Source organism: Grampus griseus (genome assembly GCF_964374135.1).
Source record: "Grampus griseus genome assembly, chromosome: 9".
In the NCBI taxonomy this organism is placed as follows: domain Eukaryota; kingdom Metazoa; phylum Chordata; class Mammalia; order Artiodactyla; family Delphinidae; genus Grampus; species Grampus griseus.
In genome coordinates, this window is record NC_139003.1 from 31,765,500 (window position 1) to 31,792,050 (window position 26,551).

Genomic DNA, 26,551 nt, shown 5'->3' on the forward strand with positions numbered 1-26,551 from the left:
AAGATTCTGGCCAGTAGGGCAAGTGTCAGCCCAGAGGAGGTCTGGAGCAGCAAGAGTTCATGAGTGCCAGAGGTGAGGTGACCAGGGGGAAATTATATCCACGAATTACATCTTTTAGTTTTACTTTTTAAATAGTTATAACACACAAGTTACTACTTCTGGGTTAATAAGTGAGGGCCTATCTTTATTTGAAGTTAGTAACCAAGTCTGATCTTGGCCTTTTTTTTTTTTTTGGCGGTGCACGGGCCTCTCACTGTTGTGGCCTCTCCCGTTGCGGAGCACAGGCTCCAGACGCGCAGGCTCAGTTGCCATGGCTCACGGGCCCAGCCGCTCTGCGGCATGTGGGATCTTCCTGGAATGGGGCACAAACCCATGTCCCATACATCGGCAGGCGGGCTCCCAACCACTGCGCCACCAGGGAAGCCCTGATCTTGGCTTTTATGGTTTCACTAAGCTAATTTTTAAAAGCATATAGTATGGGTGTCCCTCTGTGTGTGAACTATAATTTCTCTTGAATTCCATTATTCTCTTACACCTATTCTATAAAGAGGGACCTCAGCAAATGCTTAAAACCCCTAACATGAAAGACTGGTTTTGTGTATCCCTGATGCTGGATGTGCCAATATTGTTTGGAGGGATTTTACATGAATAAGTTGACAGTAACTGTATTGTATGTGGCTCTAAAGTCATATATAAATCAGTCCTTTAAAAATTAAGTTCCGGAAGAGGTTGGAACGAACATCTTAGCTATAAAGCATGTCCCTTTATTTTATAACCATTCCAATTTTATTAGCTTGGTAATGACCTTTTATTTTTCATTCTTTTTTAAGTTCAGCATCTCAACACAACTTGGCCTAAAACCGTCTCAGGGTAGTAGAAGCTTTTCCTCAGACTCTGACAAGTGAAGCTCCAAACGAAAGTTGAAGTTTATTGCTTTAAAATAATGCCACAAGTCTGAAAACACATTGCGGGTGCTACATTGACCCTAGTGGAGACTATAGCTCCTCTGGTAAACTCCATTCTGCAGAAAAACACTGTGGAGGGAAAAAAATAAAGGGATGGATGGGATTTTGTGAAGGTCATTGTTTCCATTTAATCCAGAAGTCATTTGCCTCACAAAGCACTAATTGACATGTGATAAGAGCTTCCTGAATAGGCTGTGAAGACACAAGAATAAAAGGGATTGGTACCAACTGTGATCAAAAAGCCCAGTGTCTGTTGCTTAATGAGCAGAAATGTCACACTGTAAGCTTGCACTTAGAAGATAATTCTGGTGACTACAACTCACAATTTAGAAGTTGAATTTCTTTTTCACAAAATAGATCTCCTTTCAACAGAATTCAAATATTTACCTCCTCCTACCCCCCAAAAATCTGTCTGCCTTCCTGTCTGTCTATCTATAATACCTCCCTACCTGTCTATCTTTAGAGCCCTCTGCTGGAAGCATGGAGCATGTATGTTCATTATACCTCAGATCTTGCTATTTGGAGAAATATGGTAGCACTAGAACAGATAAATATGTTTTCTTGGCATAGCTTTGCATGTTTGCACCAGTCTCAGAGCAAGAGGCTTCCATAATTAATTTTTTGTTCAGATCTTAAATGGTCACCAACACAACTGTATCATTTGATGAGGTAGAACAAAATACCATTAACAAAAAATTGATAATGACTGAAATGAGGAGAAACCTACTAATAGGAATCATGCATTAGAATGTCTGAATGATCAGGAAGTCTTTTACCTTGATTTACATACTGAATTCATTTATTTATATTTTACCTTATTCCAGAAAGGATAATAGAGTGTGAACAGAAATGCTTATTGCTAGTGAATGGCCTTTCAATGAAATTTTAATGGAATGTTATCTGTCCCTGCGAACCAACAATCTGAGAAAAAATGAGGCTGGAATTGAAGACAGCTTATCTATGAAGTTGGGTCTCTTGCTGTTATATGATTTCAGAATCAATCTTAAGAAAATGTAGGCAGTTTGACACGATGGCTATAAAGAGCACTCGTGTTTTCAAAAGTGAGACAGTATTAAATAGCAGTGCTAGTTGAAAATCTCAGGGCTAGAATATGCAGTAGATCTTGAAAAGCTGTATCCTGTTCCACTGGTGTGAAACAGTCCATTCCTTGTGAGCGAATTTCTACACTATAAGTCATGGCAGTTTGGGATTAATTTGGAGAGCTCAAGATTTCTGGTTTAAAATTGCACCTGGCAAGTACCTAACACACAATTTCCCACTAAAGTACTTTTTTTTTTTGCGGTATGCGGGCCTCTCACGGTTGTGGCCTCTCCCGCCACGCAGCATAGGCTCCGGACACGCAGGCTCAGCGGCCATGGCTCACGGGCCCAGCCGCTCTGCGGCATGTAGGATCTTCCCGGACCGGGGCACGAACCCGTGTCCCCTGCATCGACAGGCGGACTCTCAACCACTGCACCACCAGGGAAGTCCTAAAGTACTTTTTAAAAGTGATAAAACTTCACAATAACAGAGAAAAATAGAACTGAGGTCTTCCTTTGTCAAGAATCTAGAAAAAATTTTCACTAACTTTAGGCGCAAGAGAGTGTTGGGTTTACTTTATTTGAGACCTACCTGAGATTTATTAGGAAACCACTTTTATCTTTCTCTTACCATCTTACTAATGATTCAAAAAAGCAAGATTTACAGCAGTTAGAAAATTGGGCATGGTTCCTTTACTGCCTCTGCTTTTTGCTGCACCATGATATTATCCTCCACCCCCTGTCAACACAGGTCCTTCCACAGCCATTCAGAGTTTGGATCCGAGAAATCCCTGAGCAGGAAGTCGGCGGGCTTTGGTGAGACACTGCTGCATCCAGGAAGTATATTATATCAGCACTCTCGGTGGGACGGGTACAAGAGCATCCTGCTTCCTGTACTGCAGTTCATCTCATGCATTTGTCCGCCAAGGTGGACAGCAGAAGTTCAGTCCACTGCAGCCAGTGCTGGATGCTGGAGTTTAACTAGAAATTATAGACACCAGCCCGCCATTTGTCCAGTGACCTAAGGCAGGAGTTCAGCTGGAAAATCAGTGGACAGCGAGTAAAATCAGTGATGGTCCACACATCCTGCTTCACTGCAGAATTCTTCCTGTGGTTTCACAGTATATGAATACCAATGGCAAGTTAACATTATACCTACGGAAGAATACTGCAGAACAGAACAGAGTTATCCTTCTGAAAACTCAGAAGAACACAGCTTAAAAATACAGAACAAAGGAGTTTGGAAAATTATGTTCATTCTCTAGAGAATGCAAGGGGATAGACTATGAAAGCAGGGCAAGAAAGCCATGATAGAGTGCAGGCTAAGATTAAAAGGAAGAAAGTTGGAAAGGAGATGGATGAAGCAAGGAACTATAAGAACAACTAAAAATGCAATGGCATCATTAAAATTGCCCTTGAGATCACAGAGAGCAAAAGTGAGATGGTAAATGAATGTTCCATTCAGGGCTATGAAAGACTAACGTGAGGAGTTCACTCCCAGAAGGCAGAAGAGAAGGCCAGAGAGAGAGAAATGAAGAGATAAGGGGACAGGTGTCTTTACAGAGAACAGCAAGGGAACTTAAGCCTTGTAGTTGTTCCTTAGAATTAGAACTAGAAGAGGAGAAATTAACAAAAACATAATGGAAGAAAAATTTCCCAAGCCAAAAAAGTTTGTGCATATCAGAAGGATTTACCATATTGCATTTAAAATTGGGAGAAAGAGGCCCTAACTATATAAATCTGGGCAACTTTTTTTTTTTTTTTTTGTGGTACGCGGGCCTCTCACTGTTGTGGCCTCTCCTGTTGCGGAGCACAGGCTCTGGACACGCAGGCTCAGCAGCCATGGCTCATGGGCCCAGCCGCTCCACAGCATGTGGGATTTTCCCGGACCGGGGCACGAACCCGTGTCCCCTGCATCGGCAGGCGGACTCTCAACCACTGCGCCACCAGGGAAGCCCTGGGCAACATTTTTTAATGAAAAGTATAATCTGTGTATCCCCAAGCTTCCCCATCACATAGGTACAAATGAGAACATATTATTCTTTAACAATTCTTCTTTAATAATAACTTACCCCTGAAGTCTTATGGCTCTATGGCCTCACTGTCTAAGAAGCAGAACCTCAACTGAACTTTTTAGGTTACTATCTCTCCCATGTCTCTGGAAGAGGCCCTGTCCCAGTCTTGGTCCTGGCCGGCATCTCTACCATTGCTTGGCTCACAGATTCTCAGTACCACAGAAAACAGCCCAGGCCAGCCACTGCTGAGTTCATCCTTTGGCTTTAGGATCCTGATGTTCCTCAGGCAGCTACAGCCACTGTCCTGTGTCTTCCAGCCACGACTCTCCGTGTTGGTGCCCTACCCACAGTGTGAATCCAGCTCTTCCCTTTTTTATGGAAGGCTTAGCAATGGTGGAGTAATATTTAAACTCAGAGAAAATCAGTTGTGGCTACCAGATAAATTGTCTTTCAGAGCCTAAAACCCAGTCCCAAGTGCAACATCAAGGGACCCCTTTAAGGATCACTTCCCTCCTTAGCTCATTTTCAGACACCCAGTGGTCAAGACTACTTTTCTTCCATTTTCTAGGAGTTCCTCTAAGTTTATGTCATGGTCTCCTGGGACGCCAAAGCTCAGGTCTTAAAGTCCCCAGGTAAGGAAGGAGTTCCCTCTTCCTTCCATGCTAAGGGCTTTCCCTCAAGCCTTCCTTTCATATCTCAGAATCTGCCTTTTCCTGTAAGGATCCAGGGGCATAGTCACTGTCTTCGTAGAAGTCTACTCTGGCTATCCTCAAGGATGTGCCCTTCCCCTGTTATGTAAAAGGGACAAACTCATCAGAGCACAGCAGAGCAACAATAGCACAAAGATATACATGTTCTTACATTGTCCTACTACAAATTATAAAGAGAGAACAGACCCTGTTGTGTCTAACACTTCTCTAAGTATGGGTGGCTCAATCCTCACATATGAGCTTCGTCAACTGTACTGGTTAGTTAGGTGCTACGCCTACACAGGTGCTTTTCTGCAAGACCTTTCCAAGAAGAAAGCTTCTCCCCAGCATGTGGGCTGGGAGTGGGAACTCAGCCCTGGGATCATGACCTCCCCTCCACATTTTACTCCAAACGTCACGGCCCTTGACATACATAAAAGGTCATGGCTTTCTGTCCCAGCACCCACTACATCTCCACATGTTCTTAGGCGAGATATCCTTATACATGAGGATAAAGATGTGTTTTAGACCCTATAGGCTTCCAGGCAAGAGATTTTCATTTTTACAAAGTAAAAGTATCAGTCATTCTCTACCTAGATTTCTGGAATTCAGTGCTTTGAAGAATGGGATCACATAGTTGATTCAAGAATTGAATACTTGGGCTTCCCTGGTGGCGCAGTGGTTGAGAGTCCGCCTGCCGATGCAGGGGACACGGGTTCGTGCCCCGGTCTGGGAGGATCCCACATGCCGCAGAGCGGCTGGGCCCGTGAGCCATGGCCGCTGAGCCTGCGCTTCCGGAGCCTGTGCTCCGCAACGGGAGAGGCCACAACAGTGAGAGGCCCGCGTACCACAAAAAAAAAAAAAAAAAAAGAATTGAATACTCACGAAGATGTCTTTTATGCAAAAAGTCAACACAAAGGTATCCTCTGATATACAATAGCTGTAAGAAGATTACACCACTGTATCCTTCTTAAAAATCAAATACCGGCGCCTGCGCTTTGAGCGGCGGCGGTGGCGAAGAGCGCTCGGGCGGAGCACTCTGCTTTCCTGCGCGGCCCCGCCTTCTGCTCGGCCCCGCTGGCTTCTCCCCATACTGCCCTCAGCCCGCGCGCCAGCTGGCTCCGTTATGGCAGCCCGCAGCCCCAGCGTCGTGGTTAATGATGTTGAGCCAGGTTATGACCTAGATGTATATGGTATACCTAATCGTTTATGCTGAGGATTTGGAAAAGGTGTTTATTCTTCATGGACTAATTATGGACAGGAACGAACGGCTGGCTCAAGATGTGATGAAGGAGATGGGAGGCCATCACATCGTGGCCCTCTGTGCTCAAGCGGGGCTATAAATTCTTTGCTGAGCTGCTGGATTACATCAAAGCACTGAAGAGAAATAGTGACAGATCTATACCTATGACTGTAGATTTTAGTAGACTGAAGAGCTACTGTAATGACCAGTCAACAGGTGACATAAAAGTAATTGGTGGAGATGATCTCTCAACTTTAACTGGAAAGAATGTCTTGATTGTTGAAGATATAATTGACACTGGCAGAACAGTGCAAACCTTGCTTTCCTTGGTCAAGCAGCATAATCCAAAGATGCTCAAGGTTGCAAGCTTGCCTGTTAAAAGGACCCCTCAAAGTGTTGCATGTAGACCAGACTTCGTTGGATTTGAAATTCCAGACAGGTTTGTTGTAGGATATGCCCTTGACTATAATGACTACTTCAAGGATTTGAATCGTGTTTGTGTCATTAGCGAAACTGGAAAAGGAAAAGACGAAGCCTACTAAGATGAGAGTCAAGTTGAGTTTGGAAACATCTGGAGTCCCAGTGAATCACCAGGAAAATTATCAGATGTTCTAGTCCTGTGGCCAGCTGCTTAGTAGAGCTTGTTACATGTATCTTCTAAGAATTTCATCCGTTTTGTATCTTAGAAAGGTCAGTTGCTGCATTCCCGAGCTCTTCATTTGCACTATGAGCCTATAGACTATCATTTCCCTTTGGGTGGATCGTTGTTTGACTTGTGAATGAAAAATCTCTTAAACCACACCACTATTGAATGGCAATATTGAAATTGTATCTGTAAGAAACATTGAAAGAGAAGAATGTATTAGTTTTTTAATTGGTATTTTAATTTTTATATATTCAGGAAAGAACAGAAGTGATTGAATATTGTTAATTATACCACTGTGTATTTAGAAAAGAAGCAGTCAGTTTCATATCACTGACAGCATTTAGAGGTATCTTTATGTTGGATAAACCATATGTCCTGGAGTTATTTTAGTAGGTTTCAGTAGTATTAACTGTATTTTCCCGCTTGTTCAGATTATTTCTGGCGAACCTTTGTCAACAGTTCCTTTTAAATACAGGTCAATAAGTTCTAAAAACCTGCCACTTTTTGAAGTCTTCAGTGTAAAAATCCTTAAAATAAAGGCTGTCTCTTTAAAAGAAAAAAACCAAATACACACGCATCAACTATGCAGAGGAAAAAGCTGGAAGGAAACATAAAAATATTTACAGTGGTTGCTTCAGTGATTTCTATTCTGCTTCTTTATTTTTCTTTGTATTTTCCAAAATTTCCTGAAAAACAATCATTGCTATTTTAACCTCTGAAAAGTAAAATATGCATTGGGAAAATTCAAACTAAAGAGCATCTGTAAGGGATAATAAAGAAAAAAAATTATGGAACATCTGCAAGGGACAAAAACATGCTAGGAATTGTGTTCCCAGCTAATATACTAAACCTCAGTGTAGAAAATGGAGGGAGAAGAAGTATGCTCTTTAAAAAAATGCCATCTCTTGCTATAAATATGTAAGTACTATATAAAAGGTAAAATACTATATAAATAATATGTTTGCCAGTGTTTCACATTAAAATGAAAGACTTCACATGCCCAGTGAATGAAGCTAATCCCTAAAATAATTTTTTTTTTTTTTTGGCGGTACGCGGGCCTCTCACTGTTGTGGCCTCTCCCGTTGCGGAGCACAGGCTCCAGATGCGCAGGCTCAGCAGCTATGGCTCACGGGCCCAGCCGCTCCACGTCATGTGGGATCCTCCCGGACCGGGGCATGAACCCATGTCCCCTGCATTGGCAGGTGGACTCTCAACCACTGCGCCACCAGGGAAGCCCTAAAATAATATTTTTAATCTTTTGAAAGGCTGGTGACAATCAGAAAGGAAATTCTACACTTGTGTACCCCTTTTTTCTCTTCATAGCATTTTTACCTAAGGTTTCTTCTTGTTTTGTTCATAGGTCGAGCAATATCATAATGTCATTTTCCACGGCCCAGAAGGAAGCTTGCAAGACTACATAGCCCATCAGCTTGCACTCTGCATGAAGGTATGGATCACTCACGTACCCTCTCCTTTTCTTTGAAAACACAAAAGCGTATAGAACTAATCATTCTCTTATCACAGCACAGACAAATGGCTGCAGGATTCCCCTGCGAAATAGTGAGAGCTGAAGTGGATACTGGTTTCTCCAAGGACCAGCTAGTAGATCTGTTCATCAGTAGCGGTAAGACCATCTCCACAAACTGAATTGTGATAAGCGAAAGGCATGCCTTTCAAGTAAGCCTTTATATGGAAATAAATGTTGTTGCTTGGGGATCAATTTAAGGTGGCTTTTCAGTTATGGAGCAGCTGCGGGATGAAAACTGGGAACCCGGGTGAGCACTTGCAAAAAATTATTTTCATGTACATACCATTGCATCTATTGCACATCCTATATTTTTCTTCTTCTGTTTATAAATTATCTGTTGGGAGCTTACTACATAACTGGCACTAGAGGATACCAGGGGAGGGGGTGGTGGGAGCAGTCCGCCTTAGCAGAACTAAGCATTGCGTTATTGGTGCAGTTTAGAATTGCACGGTGATAATAAGGGGATAGGTTTTTAATAAATGTTATTATTATTCATAAATTCTCTGCAACGAAAGCACCCCTATTGCTGCACCTGGGGTGCACTTCTTTCTCCACGTCATTCTTAGTATGCCATTGGCTGGCACTTCGCTGAACACATGACACGCATGAATTCACTCATTTAATCTCCACAACAGCCCTATGCAAGTTGGTATTATCTCCATTTCAAAGGTGAGGAAACAGGCGTAGAGAGTTTCAGTAACTTACCACAACTACCTAGTGGCAGAACCGTGATTAAACATGTTTATTAATAAAAGTTTTCATAAATTTTCTATCTTAGGCTCCAGAGCGTAACACCCCAAGCTTCAGCACAGGTGGAGTTAGTGTAACTCTGCATGGTATATAGCATGACTAGTGAAGTAAAACTGAAATGGACTAACCTCTGGTCTCCAGAGGCTCAAAACCACAGGGACCCTGGGGAGCGGGTGAAGGAGGGAGCTGTGAGCTGGGTGAAGAAGGGTGAGTTGAAATGTGAATTCAGGTCTCTTTTTTAGGGAGAGGGGTGATTCTTATCTTTGGAGCTGTGATCAAGGGAGATACCTTGTGGCTGGGACAGCTGGTGACCAGGTTGAGGAAGAAGGAAATTACCAGGAGTTCCTAAGTCAAGAAATAAAATTAAGAGGCAGGTTTAGAGGGGAACTGAGGAATCCACAAGCCTAGAAGCACATTTTGGGGACAAGAAAATCCCACCAGAATCTTAATGTTGTTCTAGTACTCAGGTCAGTCTTTGGTCAGAAACTAGTGAGAGTAAGCTACAGAGAAAAGCTGTTTTCTCTGATGATGATACTAACAATAGCTAATGTTTATCAAGCTTTGACTCTGTAAACACTCTGATTTATAAACACTTGAGACAAGAGGTTAAGTACGCTGCAGTGAGGATGCAGCACAGTAGGACTCAAACTAGGCATTCCAGCTTCTCAGCTGGACCCGAGTCACTGCCCACCGCTGCTCCTCAAAAACTCACCTGCCAAAATTTTTTTTTCTCCCCTTAGTTTTATAACAAAAGCCCCCTATGGTTTTCAGCATTCAGTCTTGCTTCATTTCAGAGTAAGAAGTTAAAATATTGTGCTCTCACCCTATCAGAGTAGATAGCAATTAGACTGAATGCTGCTCTAAACTTAGAGAGCTAGAAAAAGAAAAATCTGAGAGCAGTGAATTAGGTCAAGAAGGATGCGAAGGTGACCAACTCAGCATTTCTAAATCCTTGGGGAGCATCTTCTTAGAAAGAACTCTTCTTCCTAATTTCTCAGTTTGGTGAATCTCTTGGCACCCCACAGTTGGAACTCAGGTCCCCCTGGCAGAATTGAAAACCTAAATGCCCACAGGTGCCAAAAAGCCACATTAAGGGGTGAAGCAGGCTGGTTGGGGCTGGAGGGGAGGGGAGGCCTGTCTCCATCGCCACGAGGGCAGCAGCTCCCAGCTGCGAGCAGCTGAGTGTAGACTCAGTGACGTGAGGTCTTGTGACTTGGAAGAAGCCAGACATCCTGGTTTTTAAGTGAAAATTTGGGAGGTTTTTCTTTCAATGTTTCAATGTTTTCAACTGTCTTAATTTTTAAGCCATGGTAGGACCGTCTAGAACCCCCAGGTCCTCTGAGTCATGGATCCCTCACTCCTGTCCCACAGCCAGTCCATGGTCATGTCCTTCCAGATGGATCTCAGTGTGCCTTTATGCCTCCTTTTACTATATTTTGTCTACTTTCCTGTAAGTGGCTGCTCCGTCTACCTCTTGTGCTCCCTGAACATCCTTCACAGACCACCAGACACCTGATTAAAAGCGCTCTGTGATTCTTGACTCCCACATGCCCCAGTCACCCACTGAACTACGTCAGTCCCATTCAGGGTCTTCCATTCTAGGACACTGATCCACTTAATTTGCTTATCAGACCCTTTTTAATTTAATTTAATTTTTTGAGATATAATTGAGATACAACATAAAGTAAGTTCAAGGTATACAATTCGTTGATTTTTTTTTTTTTTTGCGGTACGCGGGCCTCTCACTGTTGTGGCCTCTCCCATTGCGGAGCACAGGCTCCGGACGCGCAGGCTCAGCGGCCATGGCTCATGGGCCTGGCCGCTCCGCGGTATGTGGGATCTTCCTGGACCGGGGCACGAACCCGTGTCCCCTGCATCGGCAGGCGGACTCTCAACCACTGCACCACCAGGGAAACCCCAATTTGTTGATTTGATACACTTTTATATTGCAAAGTGGTTACCACGGTAGCATTAGCTAACATCTCCATCACGTCACGTAATTACCATTCCTTTCTTACAATGAGAACATTTAATATTTACTCTTACCAACTTTCAAGTATACAACAGATACAGTATTAACCCCTGAAACTTATTCGACTTACAGCTGAAAGTTTGTACCCTGTGACTGACATCTCATTTCCCTCACCCTCCAGCCCCTGACAACCACCATTCTACTCTTGTTTCATCAGTTTGGCCTTTTTAGATCCTACGTACAAGTGATATCATGCAGTATTTGTCCTTCTCTGTCTGACTTATCTCACTTAACCTAATGCCCTCAAGGTCCAGCCATGTTGTTGCAAGTGGCAGGATTTCCTTTCTTCTCATGGCTGAATTGGCATTACATTGTATATGTATGCCACATTTTCTTTATCCATCCATCTCTTGATGGATAGATTGTTTCCATATTTTGCTCTTGTGAATTATGTTGCAGTGAACACAGGTGTGTGGATAATCTCTTCAAGATCCTGATTTCATTTGCTTGAGATATATACCCAGAAGTGGGATTGCTGGATCATATGGTAGTTCTATTTTTTGTTTTCTTGAGGACCCTCCGTACTGTTTCTCGTAGTGGCTGCACCAATTTATATTCCCACCAACAATGTGAAAGGGTTCCCTTTTCTACACATCCCCACTAACATTTGTTAACTCTTATTGATGATAGCCATTCTAACAGTTATGAAGTGATATTTCGTTGTGGTTTTGATTTACATTTCCCTGATCGTTAGTGACGTTGAACCTGTTTTCCTGTACCTATTGGTCATTTGTATATCTTCTTTGGAATATCTGACCCTTTTTAAAAATAGGCATCTAAGCTCCAGCAGAATACAGTATTTCTTCCTCACATGTCCTTTGCTTTCCTACTCTCCATGTCTTTGTTTATGCTGCAGTGTTCATCTAGAATTACTCTAAAATTTCATCTAGAATAAGCAGACAAACTGCCCCCCCCCACACACACACCCATAACTACTGCATGGCAGGTACTATGTCAAGTACTGTGTGGTACAGGCCTGGTTAAAATAGACATGGAAGCCCCTGTTTAAATACTCTGAGGACACCCCCAAATGGAGGCTTGTCGGAGCCCTCCAGGTATGCCAACTACCTCTGGTGAACTGCAGTAGGCTTTGTTTACCCCTGTGCCCCACGTAACTATAGTTCAAGGCGGTGAGGGTATTATTTGGGCTTTTGTGTTGGTCCACACACATGTTACGAGCTCCTTGAAGGCTAGTAATGTAGCTTATTCTTCCATTCCGCCTTGTACACTGATTGCCAATAATTGTTGAATGAGTGCATGAACCTGATACAAGAAGTAGCATACGCAGAGAAAAAGCGAATGTTAATCATATTTAGTTGTCAGCAAGTGGAAGAACTTGCTAACAGTGGAGGTAGAGAGAAGTAAGATTAGAGAGTGCAGAAGTTGTTGAGACAGTAGTTGATGATAGGGCATAAAAATAGAGTGAATTGGATTTGAAAAAAGGAAGTTTTCAAATGACAGACTGAGGCCAAAAAGTCTCCACTCTACTCTCTTATGTAGGAAATAGTGTAGCATCTCCAAATAGTAAAGGATTTTTATTCGGTATTGGGCTTAGTAATTTATATGTATGAAATCCCTCTTTCTTATTTTTAATAACAAAAATAAGATATAAACACAAGATTCACCTGCTGAGGCCTTGAGTGCAGTTATCCAAGTTAGCACGTGGAGCTTATCATAGATCCCTCATTTGGCTTATTCCCCACGTCTGGTCAGTCCTGAGTTCTTTTGAATCTGCTTCCTATATCTCATCTCCACCTCCTGCTCTCCAGTCCCCCTACCACCTATCATTTCTTGCTCAAGGGCCTATGGAGGCCTCATCACTAACCCTTCTTATTTCCTCTGCTTTCGCTCCTTCCACAAGCCCTCTGCAGGTTTCCAGAGGGCTCACCCTAGAATAAAAAACTGCTCATGACAATTTCCTGCTGTTATACTCCAGTGGCTCCAGAATAAGCGCTGAAGGTCTCTGAATGTTATGTCAAGAGCGTTACCGTCTGGCTTTGGATCTTCCCCTTGCTGCTGTCCGTCCTCATCTTCTAAAACTCCATCCACTGTCACCATCATTTTCATAGCAGTAGGCCCCACTGCTGCTGACTGGTGGCCAATGAAGAGATCATGGAGAACGGAGAACGTACACTTTGAGTAGATGGGGACACCAGAAGCTTCTGAGCAGTGCCAGGGAATCACAAGTGAGCCAGAGGGAAGGACCGGTGGTGTGGTGTCACTTCTTTTGTAGTGCAGAAAGCCCCTAGCAGGGAATTTTCTTTGGTCAAAGGGTGATGGAAAAGGACAGAATGTAGAGAAGGCTGAGGTCTGGATCAGAGAAAAGGAGCTTCTAGGCTGTTCCACTGAAGCTTTTAGAATAATTAGAGGACAGGGATTATGTATCAGCTACTGTCTTGCGTTTTTTTTTTTTACGAAGAAAGTAAACTGATCAAATCATATGACTCCCAGGTGAGGAATATACTGATTCATAAGGTGTTCTAAACTTATTTCTGGTTTCTAACTTTATTTTCTTAAAAAAAAAAAAAGTTTAAACTACTTCCATTCAGCTGGAGGATAGAACGTTGAACTTTCATCTTCCAATGGGCATAGCACATACATTACCTTATATGTTCCTCTCTACGACCCTGTAGAAGAAAGCCAGTGAAACGAGACACAGAGAATGAATAAAAGACGTGTATGAGTGAAAAAATACAAGAAGGAAGAGTAGCAGATTTGTTTTTAAATAATTAGCTTTAAGAATCTAAAACTTGGGGCTTCCCTGGTGGCGCAGTGGTTGAGAGTCTGCCTGCCGATGCAGGGGACGTGGGTTCGTGCCCCGATCTGGGAAGATCCCACATGCCGTGGAGCGGCTGGGCCCGTGAGCCATGGCCGCTGAGCCTGCGCGTCCGGAACCTGTGCTCCGCAACGGGAGAGGCCACAACAGTAAGAGGCCTGCGTAACGCAAAAAAAAAAAAAAAAAAAAAAAAAGAATCTAAAACTTATATGGAGACTAAAATGGTGCCAGTGAAGAAAAGAATGTAGAACAGAAGATCAGTTCAGAAAGAATGGCGTAGCACTTATACAAGCAGTGGGTATTTTGTGTTTATTTTAAAATAACATCTTCCTTCTCATATTGACTTTTGTGAGAGACCATCACATCACATGACTCCATTATTTGGTAAGGAGGGTCTGAACGTGTATTAGAATTGGGTCATATTTCTCCTCAGTATAAGGTATTGAGTTAGGTTAGCAAGACAGATACATTTTAAAATTACATGTGACAGTGGTAGTAAAAAAAAAAAAAAAAATTAAACACTAGATTGGTATTTTAAAATAATACTTAGGATTCCTGAGAGAACTTTCTACTTCAGAAGTAATAAAGATAGAATTACTGTAATCATATGTAATTGAAGGCTACATAAATGAGTTTCTTCCTTGGACCCTGCGTTACCGGAGGCTCTTTGGAGGTCCGTCCCTTGCTTCTCATCTGGACTCAGAGCATCATCCCTGCAGAGCCTTGTTTTAAGTGGACAGTGTAAAAGATGGGCTGCTTCCATCTCCAAAGAGGAGATTATGGACTTGGGGTCACCTTAGATATAAAGGAGTTTGGATTTAACTATAAATGTGATATGTTAATTATTTTTAAGCTAATGAGTCTTGCTCTAGAACTAGCTATCCAGAACTTTTAATACAAGGGTATGAAAAACTGGACTATAGCCCTGAGCCTAGCCAAGTGAGTGTCTGATTAACATTACTGACCTCTGGAGAGGGGCAGAGCTGACATACCTATAAAGTTGGAAGCAGGGGAAAAAAAGGGTAGATTAGTTTCAGAAATAGGGCTTTGAATTAGCATGGGGCAAAGGGAATCCAAATGGCTGACTTTCCAACAATAGGCCGAAAGGAATCTCTAGCTATAACATGGGGTGAGTGGCCATCTTATGTCTCCATGAACCCTGATCAGAGGCTGAATAATCCTTCAAACCCAAAGGTGTAATGAGTTTCTGTTTCTATGGTTGGTTAATATTTTAGAATTGAAACCATGTTAAATAACTTGAACTAGACATGCTATTTCACAACTAAAATGAAATTTACATTTGGACCAACTTGCTTTAGGTTGTTGAACTTAAGTGGTCAGATGGAGAAGCAGATGTTACTGAAAAAATTGAACATATGAGGCCATCAGCGTTGAAGACAAAGCTTTTCACCAAAAAACCCAGTCTGTTTGACCCTGATTGGTACCTCAGAGGAGACCAAGATGAACAAAGATGAGGTGGAAACCCAACCCAACTGTTCTGAACAGCACCCACACCCCTTTTGTCTAGGGCACAAGCTGTCCATTAAATGTGGGGTTAATTAAGTCACTGACGATACAGTCCTTGCTTGTGGACTCAGGAGAATGAGTTGGTGTCTTTCCAAGAGACATCCTGCAGTCCTATAAACTCGTTTATTTCCAGCCTGAATCCTCCCTTGCTGCCTCCATCCTTTTGTCCCAGCCCCTGCTGGACATCTCAAGAGCAATGCCTCACTCATCACTCAGGCCTGAAACATAACCCATCACCACCTCCCCTGCCTCAAGCGTTTTCCTGCTCATGTGCCCTCTGTCTCCATTCACTGCATGGCCTCTTCTCCGGTGGGAACTTGTGAGTTGTCTCTGCTATTCCCTCTCCGCCCCTCTCTCAAGACATCAGCCACTGAGCTTTGCTCACTTCATCTCAGACTATCCTTTTGTTCTGTGCCTTGGCCCTGGATGAGGCTCCTGTTACCTCTTGTCCTCACCTCAGCAGTAAGAGCCTGTAGGAGGGACCTAGGCAGGACCTGCTGGTCTCTGAGTTCCTGTCTCCGTAATTTTATGAATATTTTATATATGTGTAATTTAAAGATCATTTAAGGATTTTAACATTTTGTATTCTGAAATATCCATCTATAAAATACATACTGCCTATTTTTACAGATCAGTGAATAATTTAAAATAAAATTGTCATTTAACCACTGACGAGGTCACAAAATAGAACATTCTCAGCTTCCAGAATGGGCCCATGTGCCCCACCCCTGTTCACAAGGGGTGGGGCACATGGAGGTAACCACTAGTCTGTCTTCTGTGATAATCATTTCTTTCCTTTTTAAAAATAGTTTTACTATCTATGAATCCCTAAATTATAAGGTTAGTGTTGCCCCTGTTTGAACTTCAAATGATGGCATCATATTGTGTGTAGCCTTTTGTGATTTGTTTCTTAATATATCGTTTGTGATAAGTCTTCATGCGGTTGCTTGTAGCTGTGATTTGTTCACTTTCATATCCGTTGTATGAATATACTCCTATCTAGTCTGTTGTTGGTAGAGATTCGAGTTGATTCCATTTGGAATCTGTTGTGGAACTAATGTTGGATCATTGTGTCTGTGTATCTTCAACTGTATTCAGTAATGCCAAACTGTTTTCCAGAATCCTGTACTCTCCCAGCAATGTCAGAGCATTCCCATTGTGTCACGTCTTTGCTAACACTTAAATCTTTGCCAGTTTTTATAGGTTTTTGTAAAATCTTTAATCACTGAATTTCCTTTTTGACCACAGCATGTCTGATCCCAGTGAAACAATCTCCTGCTAACAAGAAAATCATCATCATCTTAGAGAATTTGGAAAAATCTTCATTGTCTGAGTTACTGGGGGACTTTCTGGGACCTCTGGAAAATCGCAGCACTGAAAGCCCCTGTACTTTCCAAAAAGGTAAAGATGGTAGAGAGACCATGCTGAGAAGCAGGCTGTTTTGAGATCCTTCTAATCTTTCTGTTTCCCAGAGCACATGTTATGCTTCATGGTCGTCTTTCTTTCACTTATTTGAACTTGTCCCCTACTGTGGCTTGCTGAGGTTGGACTGTTGCTTTTGGTTTGTTTCAGGAAACAGAACGTCCGAATGTTATTACTTTCATGAGAACTGCTTTTTGTTGGGAACCATTGCCAAGGCCTGTCTCCAGGGCTCCGACTTGCTGGTGCAGCAGCATTTCCGCTGGGTACAGCTGCGGTGGGATGGCGAGCCCATGCAGGGGCTGCTGCAGAGGTTCCTAAGGAGGAAAGTCGTGAATAAGGTAACAAACCACAGGCACAGCCTATTGCTGGGAGAGGGGCCTTTAGTGTCAGGTGACCCAGGCTTGAGCTGTACCACTTACTGTGTGGCTTCCAGCGAGTAAAATTTGGGGATATGCAAGGGTTAAATAGGATAATGCATGTAAAACCCATAGCAGTTTCTGGACTGTATTAAGTATTTTAAAAAATAGGTTTTATTTTTTTTATTAACTATTCTCGAGGAGTCTCTCCAAGTTCTAAACGCTGTGGGAAACAAGATTAGAAAATTAATCACTCTTCTTAAGGAAAAGCTACTGCTTCCTTGGAGCCTTCATTATCCATCCCTCAAGCTAGTTTTAATATTTGTTACAGTGCGCTATTAAAAAGTCACATGAAGAAAATTAGAAATCTCTATCTGTTGACACATTTTCAAGAATAATAATCACTTTTAGTGATTTTTCAGAATAATAAAATATTCTGTATTCTATCAAGATAACAAAATTAATTCAGTGCTGACCAACTCGAGTATATCACTATTTAATATTCATAAGTTGGGCCAGTAGCTGAGTGTCTGGGTGGACTTGAAATAAAAGAGCTCGATTTAGCAAGATTTTATCACTTAATCCTGCACAGTTGGGCCACACTTGGAGGACAGGATCTTCATTGTATCAGCACAGGATTTTAAGCTGTAGGTAACACAACACCCCACTGCTAGCTGCTTCACACACACAGAAGGCTTTTTTCCCTTACATAACCAGATGCCTTGCAGTAGGTGTTGATGATGTCCATTCACACCTCTGTGATGTCAGGTCCCAGGTCTGGGTGAGTCTCTTGACCTCCCTTCAGGATTGCAGGACTTTGGGCATCACGCCCTCACACAAACTTGTTCATAGGCAGGAAGCAGGATGCTGTGCAGAGAGGGAACTTCGGCTTCCTTTGTCTCCTCATTATCAGGGGGAAGGAATCTTTTTCTGCAACTCCCAGACAGAAGATTTCCCCTGAATGGTTTCATTCACCAGACTGGTTTCATGCGCACCTCTCCGCCAGAGACCTTGGCTAGAACTACCTTCCCAAGGCCAAAGCTCTCCACCAAGTTCCTGAACAAAATTCGGTGTCCGTTATGTTAGAGTGTGTGAACGTACGTGCGGTTGTGGAGTTGGGGCCATGGGAGGCGGGTGGAGGGAGAAGTGTGGGATGGGAATGCCTTTGGTAATTCAGTGAACAGTGCCTGCTAGTGGTGATTTGCGTTAATATCTGAAATTCCTAATTGAATCAGAAATCCTCTGTCCCAAGCTCTGCTAAAGTCAGTTGCCTGGTCGTAAATATATTCTTTTGACCAAAGCACATCTATTATATGACCTCAACCAGTAGGAAGAAAGGTGAGGCAAAGACAGTCATAGGTATACAGCTTTTCAGATTATTGATACTTCCATTAACTTCATCACTATTAATATTTAAATCTTATTGCCAAAAAATTCACCTAAATAATTGCAAAAGATACCAGTTTTTTTTCTTAAAGACTTTTTTTTAGAGCAGTGTTAGGTTTACAATAAAATTGAAAAGAGGGTACAGAGATTTCCCATCTACCTCTTGCTCCCTACACATGCATAGCCTCCTCCATTATCACCAGAACGGTGCCTTTTCTTATCAAGGAGGAACCTACACTGACACATCAAAATCCCTGGTTTGCCCAAGAGAAAAACATGGAATGCTTCACGAATTTGCATGTCTTTCTTGCACAGGGGCCATGCTAATTTTCCTTGAAAGGTACATCTTACCTGGTAAAGTGTACCTCCTTTTCCCTCCTCTGGCTCTCTGGTAAACATAGTTTGAAAAGGATTGATTTTACTTATTTGGAAAGGAAAGTTCCAAGCTTCAGGCTCTACACTTTCCTCCATTGTGTTTGCGAATGGTCCAGTGGGGTGTGCTGTGAAGAATAGAAAGGGGAGGGGAGGTAATGCCTTTCATTTATCAGGAATCACTTCAAGTAGGTTAATAAAACGGATTCCAGGGTAGGAGTACAACGGGAATGAATGACTCCTGCAAAACGCCAGAAATCTTGTAACTGCAGGATGGAACCAAATACTTGGGGGCACTTAGAAGCACACTGGCACGTAATCAAAATTTTTTCTTCCAGCTCCTCACAGGGATATAAGTAAGCAGACCTTTTTTGGACAATACCAGGCTTCTAGTATTTAATAAAAAATAGTTATACTTTATTTAGTAGGAAATTAATATTCAGCTATTAATTGTAGCACATGATCTCATTCTCTCTGGAAGAGGATCAGAGAAAGTGGGAGAAATATGATTGTTCCTCTCTTGAAGAAAAGGGAAACTATGATAAACAGATCCCAAAGCCTCATGTAACACAGTGATGTTACTTTAACGGAGCTGCTAGAATCACTGAACCACTCTTTCATTTTTTTCTAGGCCAAATTCTATCCCTTCATGTAGGACATAAAAACATTCATGTATTATCCTCAGTCTTAATATCATAATTCCTTGGTAAAGTAGAGATTTATGTGAATCTGCTTTCTTATAAAATACAGAGTCAATTGCTGTATCTGACTTCTAAATATTTGAGAGATTTCTCCTCATAGTAAATAAATCTTTGTCCTTTTGTGACCCCTCTGTACTACCAAAAAGGGACCTTTTATAAGATATAATTAACTATTCAACTATAAGATATAATTCTCCCATTCAGCTGTGTGTTATACAGTATTACTTAAAATTTGCACATTTTAAAATTTGAAAACATACTTCTTTATGCTGTCAGAGCATTTTGATGAAGTTATCATTTTAGCTGAGCCTTCCTTCTAGGGGAATTAGAAGTAATACAAGGTGAACATGCCACAGATCCAGGTATGCCATCTTATAACTTACCCAAAATATTAAAATATTTAATGTAATTTTAATTTCATTTATTCAGAATCCTTTTTTGAACACCTGCTATTTGCAAGACCTTGTGAGGAATTCTATACACATGTGAAAAACGATTTCTTCCCGAATTGATGTTTAAGAATTCATCCAAGTAAGACACCTCATCCAAGGTGTCTTACTGCACTATCATGTCTGAATCCTTTCACTGCATGTAATAAGCTGCAGATCTGTATCTGTATCTCGTGCTAACACACGTCATAGAGTATGTTGTTACCTAGCCCTCTTCCAGCCACCCCAGGTGAAGGTAAAATCAGATTTGGCTACAGTTATGTTTTACAGTTTGAATTTTTATATTTTTAATTTTGGAGTGTTCGAAACAAAAGGACAAGAAGCACTGTTCTAAACCAAGCCCCCGTCTTCCCCCTCCCTGTCTCTAGTTCAGGGGTCAGGTGCCCTCTCCCTGCGACCCCGTGTGCAAGACGGTCGACTGGGCCCTGGCTGTCTGGCGCCAGCTCAACTCGTGCCTGGCCCGCTTGGGCACACCGGAAGCACTTCTTGGGCCAAAGTATTTCCTGTCTTGTCCTGTAATCCCAGGGCACGCCCAAGCGACAGTGAAGTAAGTGTCATCGATCCTTCTTTGCCTATTTAAAGTAGAGCCCTGGCTGATAGGGAATGTTTGGGGGTGAGAAAGCTGAAGGGGCCACCTTGTGCCACCTCTTGTTGTGAACACGGAAAGCCAGTGCCCTGTGCTCCTGTCAGAGGACGACCGTGACTCATGTGGTGGGTACTTCCTAAGGAAACTATTTTGCTAAGACTGGATAGATCCCAATTTCCCTGTTTACAAAACTTTCATCAGACTCGTGTGCGACTTGCTGGGCAGTGTCTCCTGGGGAAGGCCCACATGAGACATTAGGTCAAGTATCCTGTAACCATCCCCCTACCCCACCCCCCAAAAAACCCACTTACATTCTGTTGATGAATTGAAAAGCTTCCTCTTTTATTAATGAGACTTATGTACTTACTGTGTTTTAGAGCAGCTTATGAAAACAGACATATATACGGTAAGGTTAATGAAATAGAAAATTAGAAGGAAATTGAAAGGAGGAAAAAATTTGTCACCATTCCAGCTTACTTAGTAAGGGTTCTGTGATTCGCTGTTAGATTTGATTCTGTACTTTCTGGCATCCTGGACAGAAATCTATTTTGGAAAGCGGGGTATGCAGATAATATGTCTTCTCTATTGTAAGACAAGCTATCAGTTTAATAACAGCTAATTGAGGGAACACAAGAAGTGCTATATTAAAAAGTATACAGCAATTTCTTGTTAAAAAGCAGAAATACATTTATTCATTTAATTACCCCTTTGTTTATCAGTATCATGAGTAAATTTAAGCCTTTTTTTTTTTTTTTTTTAACATCCAGAGCCTCAGGATTCTTAGGAACCAGTTTTTTTGGCCTTTCCTGTCTGCTGCATGGTCATTGTCAAGAGCTAGAGGCTCTGAGATTGTTACCTTATCTGCAAGCTGACAGGTTAGCCTGCCACATTCAGGATGTGGCTTCTGACCCAGCACTGCGTCACTCAGAGCACAGCCACAGCCTAGGCTTCGTATTTGCATTGGTTTCCCCACCTCCTCGGGCCCTATGGGGTGATGCATAGTGGCCCAGGTGGATGCTGGCTTTGCATCAAAGCTGTGGAACTGTGAGCTTGGGAATCACCCAGTTTTCTAACGGGGATGCTGGCAAATCTGCCCAGGAAGGACATATAACTTTCATGATCGTCAGGAAACAAATCTGCCCTCTGCTCCAAGAGACACTGTCTCTGTTTTTCCAAGTCGGTTTACGATAGTAAAACAGCCTTGAAAAGATAATCCAGAGCAACAGCTGACACAAGAGGGACAGAAATGCCACGGAGAGTTAGCTCCCAACAGCCATATTAAGGAGCTGCCTTTTTAAAAAAATTATATATTGTTTTAGCCAAGGGTTATATCATCTTTACCCCTTCAGCACCTTTAGGAGTACTTTTTTTTCCTGTGTACTTTTTTTCCCCCTGAATTACGTGTCACTAGACATTAACAGAGCAGCTGACAATAGATGCTTGATACTGAGTAAATAGTTTTAAGGGTCTTGAAAGGCTTATGTCAGTATCTAATAACTTTGAAAACTTTCCTATTCTGGGAGATGGGGTTTTGTCTACAGCCTTAATTGTATTAACTGTTTTTTAATGCTGCAACAAAGTGTAATCTTTTTTGAAGGAGTTTGATTGGCACTAAGTGCTCCACGTTTGGGCTGAAGTCCCGCAGCAGCTACAGCTATTAATGCAAAGAGTCCACCTGAGGCCGTGGCTGGTTCATCCCATCCCCTCTTTACAGGGCTAACCCACCACGTGCAGACGCTGAGCCCCTGCCTTGGGGCAGGCAGATTTAATTTGCCAGGGATCATAAAATGTATCCCAATTGCAGAAATACTAAAATACAATATATGCATCTTATTAAGGAAAATGGCAAATAAGTTTAAGCTGTTTAGACAGACTTTCAGGAAATCTTTTTCCAGACTTCTTTAGTCTATAAAGTTTTCCATGTATTTTTTCCCTTTCCATATATTTAATTTTATTTGTGCATTCAACACTCCAGCTCTCCAGGATCTTATAAAGAAAAATGTGAGAGACATGTTAGCAGTTTCATTTGAAATACATTGTATTTTTAAGGCAAATTCAAACTACTTTGGTGTTGGATAATTTCACGTATTCCAAAATGACCTGGGAAAGGTAGCCTGTCCATAGAAACACTTAGGTTTTGTTGCACAGTCTTCCAACCTGTTCCCCGTAGAGTTGTGTGTGATTCCTGAGAGGTTTGGTCCTAACTGTGAAACGCACTCCTCTCTCGGAAGGTGGATGTCTAAGCTGTGGAATGCTGTCATTGCACCCAGAGTTCAAGAAGCAATATTGTCAAGAGCCTCTGTGAAAAGACAACCCAGCCTTGGGCAAACAACTAAAAACCCTAGCCAGGGACAGCAGGCTGTGGTTAGAGCTGCTCTCAGCATCTTGCTTAATAAAGCTGTTCTGCATGGCTGTCCCCTCCAGAGAGCAGGTATGTGGGTTCATGCTGGGAGGAGAGGAAATTCACACTCTTATGTAATGCTTGCTTGAATTTGTTTTTAGGGCGCTCTATTTTCTCTCTTTGTAATGAGAGAAATTATCTCCATGTAATGGATGTTGCACAACACAGCTTTAGAACTCTCTATTTTTTCATTACTGGCTCATGTTTAAATACCAGACTTCAAAGTAAAGTTTGCTGGTTGACAAAACGCCTGCTTGGGTATTACAAGCCTGTGATTTTGAAGAGGCTATTTCTTTAAGTATTGGAAATGTTGGATTTTACTCGACTCTGAAACTGCATTATTGCTTCTGTCCTTTTGACAAAACATGGTTTATGCTATTTCAGAGCTAGACCAGCATACAGCTGATTTCAAAGGAGGAAGTTTCCCTTTATCCATAGTTTCAAGTTACAACAGTTGCAGCAAGAAGAAAGAGAGTGGTGCCTGGAGAAAGGTGAGCACCAGTCCTCGCAAGAAGTCTGGCCGGTTCTCCTCACCCACCTGGAACAAGCCGGACCTGAGTGAGGAAGGTAAGGGGGGCAGGCATGTCACCCACACGTATGTGGGCATCCACGAGGTGGTTTCTGAATGCAAACGTGCTTTATTTTTATCACTCTGCATTCAACAAAGCAAAATTCTGAGTATTTCAGATACATATTTTCATGGAATAAAACACGTGGTAGTTACACTCCAAAAATATTTGACAGCCCCCTACCTGAAAAAATAATCTTTCATACTAGAATTCTGAAATTAAATCTTTACCATGTTAATGGTCATCTGCTTTTTATTAATTTGATTTTCTTGGGATGCACACAATTATATTTATGTAATACAAATTGACACATAAAAGGAAAGAAATATGCCAACATGCATTCCTAAGCCAACCTTAAATTTTTAGAAGTATGTGTTATAGATGTATTTGATTCCAGTTTAAGGTCTTTACAAGTGAGTCAGCTTTACACATTTTTTTCATACATGGATGTACTGTGTACCAAGTTTTATTCTAAGCACTGGAAATAGAGCAGTGAAAACAGGAGATAAAAATACCTCCCCTCATAAAGTTTACATTCTAATAATCAGTTGTACAGATTTTAAATGTCCTCCCTAAAGGCAATCATATTTGAAAAGATGTTCCAACCTCATATGCATTGTGGATTTCTGTTACATGTAATTGAGGTCTTCAGGAGCCCCCTTGCACCCCAAAATGTTCTGTTTTATGTAATTTTATGGCAAGTTGACAGCAATGGGGTTGCTAAATAAAAGAATATGATGCCTAAAATCTTTCTTAAAGCAGAAAAAGTTGCTTTTATTACTATATTTTTATATTGAAGCTTGTATTGATTTTTAATAAAAATTTAATATGGTTTGAACCATATCAGTACATGCCAGAGTTCTGTAATTACCCCAAGTATGTGAAAATAAATTGTGAGCACTTTTTAAAATGACTGAATGGACAGTCACTGAAAAAAAATATAAACTCTCATTGTAAAGATAAGTTTTATGTATTTATAATGGGATACATTCTGATCCCAAAGGCTTGCCCTTACTTCCTAAAGTTAGAGTGTTTGATTCAGGGAATAAAGTCATGAGACTCTAGCCCCCCAGTAGAGCAAAGAGTCTCCCTCAGATGACTTTCTGTAACAAGGATTATACCTTTTACCTGTTGATCCCTTGAGAGTATCCAGAAGGGCTCTACGATGAGGATTATCATCTCCATTTACAGAGAGCAAAACTGAGGCTCAGAAACCCTTGGTTACCTGCTCCAATTCACTTCTACAAACGGGGGTTCTGCAATCCCTGTTTTCTTTCCTGGCGAGTCCAATGCTGTTTTCTTCAGTCTGTGCCACTCATAATAATCCATGGCACTCAAAGAAGGACACCCGTGCAGGCTCTTCACTGTATCACTTCCAAGTGCATTAGAATTCCTTTAGGGCTCAGGACCAGCTGCTTTCCTGAACAATAAGCATTGTCAATATATATCAATACTTTAGAGTTGACAAACAAAATCCATAAAGTGAATATGAACTGAAAACAATATTATGGAAATAAGTCTAACTTGGCAGACTGTATCAGGCAAAATTGACTTATAAATTATTTTAAATTCATTTATATTTTTAAAATAATTATTAGTTGTACAGCTATTAGATATATCAAATATTCTTTGAAACATGAAAACTTCGATGAATAAAATTGTGTGCAACCATAGTTTACACTGACTTCAACGCAGAGGTTTATAAAATGCATTGGCCAGTGTTTAGGTGCATGAACCACTGATTGGTTAAGGACCAAAGGTGGACATGCCTCTAGTTTTTAATTTTTTTTATAATAGTAACTTTTTCTAATAATTACATTTGATATAAAAATTATTACAACAGGGCTTCCCTGGTGGCACAGTGGTTGAGAGTCCGCCTGCTGATGCAGGGGACACGGGTTCGTGCCCCGGTCTGGGAAGATCCCACATGCCGCAGAGCGGCTAGGCCCGTGAACCACGGCCGCTGAGCCTGCGCGTACGGAGCCTGTGCTCCGCAACAGGAGAGGCCACAACAGTGAGAGGCCCACGTACGGCAAAAAAATAAATAAATAAAATTATTACAACCATGTTTGGGTTGATTTTTGATTTTTTGACATCATTGGTTTAAAAAAGAAAAAAACAAACCAAAAATAGAACCTTTTTGCATTCCATGCAGACCACTATGGAAACTCATAAAATTTAATAAAGACACAGCCTTTTTATTTCCTGACCTAAACCAAGGCTGAGGGGTTGGTCACAGGCTTCTGGAGAGCAGGGCCCAAGGCTGTGCACTTACATGGTAATTAGGGGAAACCTACTAGTCATTGCTTTCTGACAATAATGACAAAAGTATGGATGAGGAAATATACAGAGATTCTTTGATGATCTGCGTTTAATCAGGATATATCAAATTCGACTTACTTTTCAAAATCATTCTTTACAGATTAATCTGTGCTAGCACCATTCGTACAATTTTAGAATTAACTCAGAAGCAACTGTGTTAATGAACTTATAAAATTACAGTGTGTATTATAGAAAGACATTTTGAGTCTAAAATGTTTTAGTGTTTCTCAAACTTTTTTGACCATAACCCATAGTGAGAAATATATTTTAAAGCCTGACCAGTACACACAAACCTATGCATTTGCATGTATCTATAACTGATACAAATTTATATATTTACTACAACCTGTGCAGTCTGATATTTCCTATTGTTTGTTTTTTTAAATGCGTTGAAATATGCAGTTTGAAGAACATTGGTGTGATATGCAGTATTTGTTTTAATGCTGTGACTTTTTGTATACTGTTCCTATTTTGTTTTCCGTAAAACGCAAAGCAATTAAAAGTTAAATTTCTACACACCAAGGCCACCCACACTGTAATATATCATGGGGCCCAGACATCAAAAACTGCTTCAGATCTACAGTCAGTAACTAGTTAGTAACATGGAAGGCAAACAAAGGGAGAGAAAGGGAAATTACCATCATCAAAAGGCACGTATTAACCCCTTTTTAGGTACTTTGAGAACAAAGCCCTAAGGATGTGGGGGCTTGACTGGTTAGAATAGGGTCCATTGATGAAAGCAGAGTTCAGGATTCCTGAATTGAGCCTCAGGTGGT

General features: G+C 41.5%; 1 protein-coding gene and 1 pseudogene across 2 annotated transcripts in view; both read left to right on the top strand.

Annotated features, from left to right (window-relative positions):
* CTTNBP2 (cortactin binding protein 2) overlaps positions 1-26,551 on the top strand; it is a gene marked incomplete at both ends in the record, with an annotated part of 154,124 nt that overhangs the window by 121,636 nt on the left and 5,937 nt on the right. Inside the window, 7 exon segments of the mRNA XM_082662319.1 lie at positions 7,959-8,045; positions 8,123-8,222; positions 16,460-16,612; positions 16,784-16,971; positions 20,266-20,444; positions 22,715-22,914; positions 23,269-23,451. Coding sequence (XP_082518445.1) covers positions 7,959-8,045; positions 8,123-8,222; positions 16,460-16,612; positions 16,784-16,971; positions 20,266-20,444; positions 22,715-22,914; positions 23,269-23,451 — 1,090 coding nt within the window.
* Positions 5,821-6,494, top strand: LOC309827672 (hypoxanthine-guanine phosphoribosyltransferase-like; annotated as a pseudogene). The gene has a single exon. The product of its transcript is annotated as a hypoxanthine-guanine phosphoribosyltransferase-like (transcript).